Raw genomic sequence first — 2500 nt, forward strand, 5'->3', positions numbered from 1 at the left:
GGAACGAAACAGGTCGGAATTTTTTTTTCTTTCAAAAGTGTAGCCTCGTCTGTATGTGAGTACTTCATTGTTCAACCAGTACAAATGACCATAGGTCCAACGTGAGGTAATGACTTTAAATAGCAGAGGCAACAACATCAACAACAGCAATGATTAGAAATAACAAGGGCAATAACAGGAGGAACAACAACAACAACAACAACAACAACAACAACAACAACAACAACAACAGCAGCAGGTGCAGCAGCAGCAACAACAACAAAAACAGCATCAACAACGGCAGCCACATCCAAATTGGTTATACGACATCTAAAGCTTTAATCTCAATCGTATAAAGATTCTCACCTGTAATAAATTCTCCCAGAAGCAGTGGTGTCGATGTCGGCGAGGAAAACAGCAATGATGTGCAGCCCATGCGGCAGTGGGATATCGGCCCGGTAAGCGGGAACCTCGCTCTCGAACGATACGTGACCGTTGACATTGATCTGAGGAGGGGAAAAAAGAGGAAATTAAATAGACATTGACAATAACAATGTTACGTGTCACGACACAGAGGAATCAAGCGCTCGTCAATTTTTGGGCCACACAGAGTGATTGATATCACCTTAAAGCGTGTTCGTTCTTCAAACTTTTGAGGAAAAATATACCCGTCTATTTTGAAGAGAAGTCGAGATACTTGCCGTTAAATGAGGTAATTGCCGCCAAGTGTCAAAGAAACAATTAAGGAAGAAAATGGCCGCCTATGTTTAATACACCAAAGCTTGAGAGTCCTTAAAAACTGCAAATGTAAATTTGTTTTGTCCTTGATCAATGTTTTGTAGTAAAATAAAATCCACAAAGAAAGATGTTTTCAATGGACAAGAAGAGTCAATGTGCATGTGTGTGTTTGTGTGCAAGAATGTATGCGTGTTTGTGTGTGTGAATGTGTGTATGGGTGTTTATGTGATTAAGTGTGAGCGCGCGCGCCCGTGTGTGCATGTGTATGTATGTGTGTTTGTGTGTGTGTGTGTGTGTGTGTGTGTGTGTGTGTGTGTGTGTGTGTGTGTGACACTTTTGTAAAGTTCGTTCACTCCATTTTTCGCCCAACTTAAACATATCTATGTCAGACCTGAATCTGATCATGCCCTTCAAAAGGAAAGCAACAATTATAATATGTGAAATGCAATGCTGAACAAATGTTTTAACAAAAACAAGACACGTCAAGTTTCTTCATTACACTGCAAGAGACGTGGTTATAATTCAAGATATCCATCTTTATATTGGCCAACAAAATAATGCAGTTGTAAGATCACTTAACTCATTTACCAGCACACCGCCCTGCCCAGCGTGAAGGTGCTACAAAATACTACGGACGTTTGAAGACTGCGAAGAAAGGCATCATTTGATGTCTTCAAGGAGACTCTGGTATTTTGCAACACCCAACTAAGTCAGGTTTATTTTTATTTTTTCTTCCCACTACACCTGTTGGAGCACAGTCAGTAGACAAAAGAAGGTAACAAATCATGTTTGCACCTAACTAGCCCCAAATAGCCGACCTCATCATTATGCATCAAAATAGCTGTGAAATACAAAGAGCATGCTGTTGAGCGTGGGTATACGCTTATAACATTGCAGTTATTATTAATATTTCATCTTGTAATATATTTTTATAACCGATTTTATGTGAAGTTAGAGCACGCCTTCTGAAAAGTCACACAAACTTGAAAAATACGGGAAGAGAGGAAAGACGCCCCCCCCCCTCCCCCCCCCCACCGTTTTCGCCAACTTTTTGAAAGCTTCAACCATAGCTCCTTTCCTCATAGGTTACTGGCCCTTGACCGATGCAGCAGAGGTCAGCAGAGTGTTATTTACCGACCACCTACGACCAATGGTGCTTATCTTGAATGTCATAACAAATGTTTGGAGCCTTAGCAAATTTGCTCTGTGTCAGTTAACAGTAGTATGGTAGGTCATTAAATAAATTTTCAAATAACACTTGACACTGTTCTGTATTGCATTGCACGGAGTAGGATACCCTGTTTAGAAACACACGGTCCCACAGCGCACCAATGGGAGGTGCAACCCCTTGAATGATAGGATGAAAAACGTTAACAATAAATGCCCAGCTGATATACATATCTGATATCTACTATGGTGTATCTTATCCGCCTGTTTTTCCATTCTTCTTGGGGTTTTTTTTATTCATCAATAAGTCACCCGTTTTTGAAGTAGCCAATGCGTGTTTTATCCCCCCTCCCTTCCTTTCTAAGAAATAAAACTAAAAGGACATAATGTTAGTAAGGAAATCTATTGTGGGCTTATTTTGCTGTCACGATTTGCCTGGTGTAATGATCTGATGAATCTTTTTGAAATAAAGATAATAATAATTGAATTTATATAGCGCACATCCATGCTCAAGAGCATGCTCTATGCGCTTTACAACAATTATTACCCCAGCAGACCCCCTGAGAACACTCTGAAACATTCTCGGCTTCCACGGAAGCATACAGTGCAAGCTGCG

The 2500-nt window shown here is 40.4% G+C and overlaps 1 protein-coding gene across 1 annotated transcript in view; it reads right to left on the reverse strand.

Moving 5' to 3' along the window:
* Positions 1-2500, reverse strand: part of LOC101856280 (nidogen-1) — a gene marked incomplete in the record, with an annotated part of 55301 nt that overhangs the window by 28522 nt on the left and 24279 nt on the right. Inside the window, 1 exon segment of the mRNA XM_005104399.3 lies at positions 346-485. Within this exon segment, the coding sequence (XP_005104456.2) occupies positions 346-485 (140 nt within the window).

The sequence above is a fragment of the Aplysia californica genome, unplaced genomic scaffold (genome assembly GCF_000002075.1).
Source record: "Aplysia californica isolate F4 #8 unplaced genomic scaffold, AplCal3.0 scaffold00418, whole genome shotgun sequence".
In the NCBI taxonomy this organism is placed as follows: domain Eukaryota; kingdom Metazoa; phylum Mollusca; class Gastropoda; order Aplysiida; family Aplysiidae; genus Aplysia; species Aplysia californica.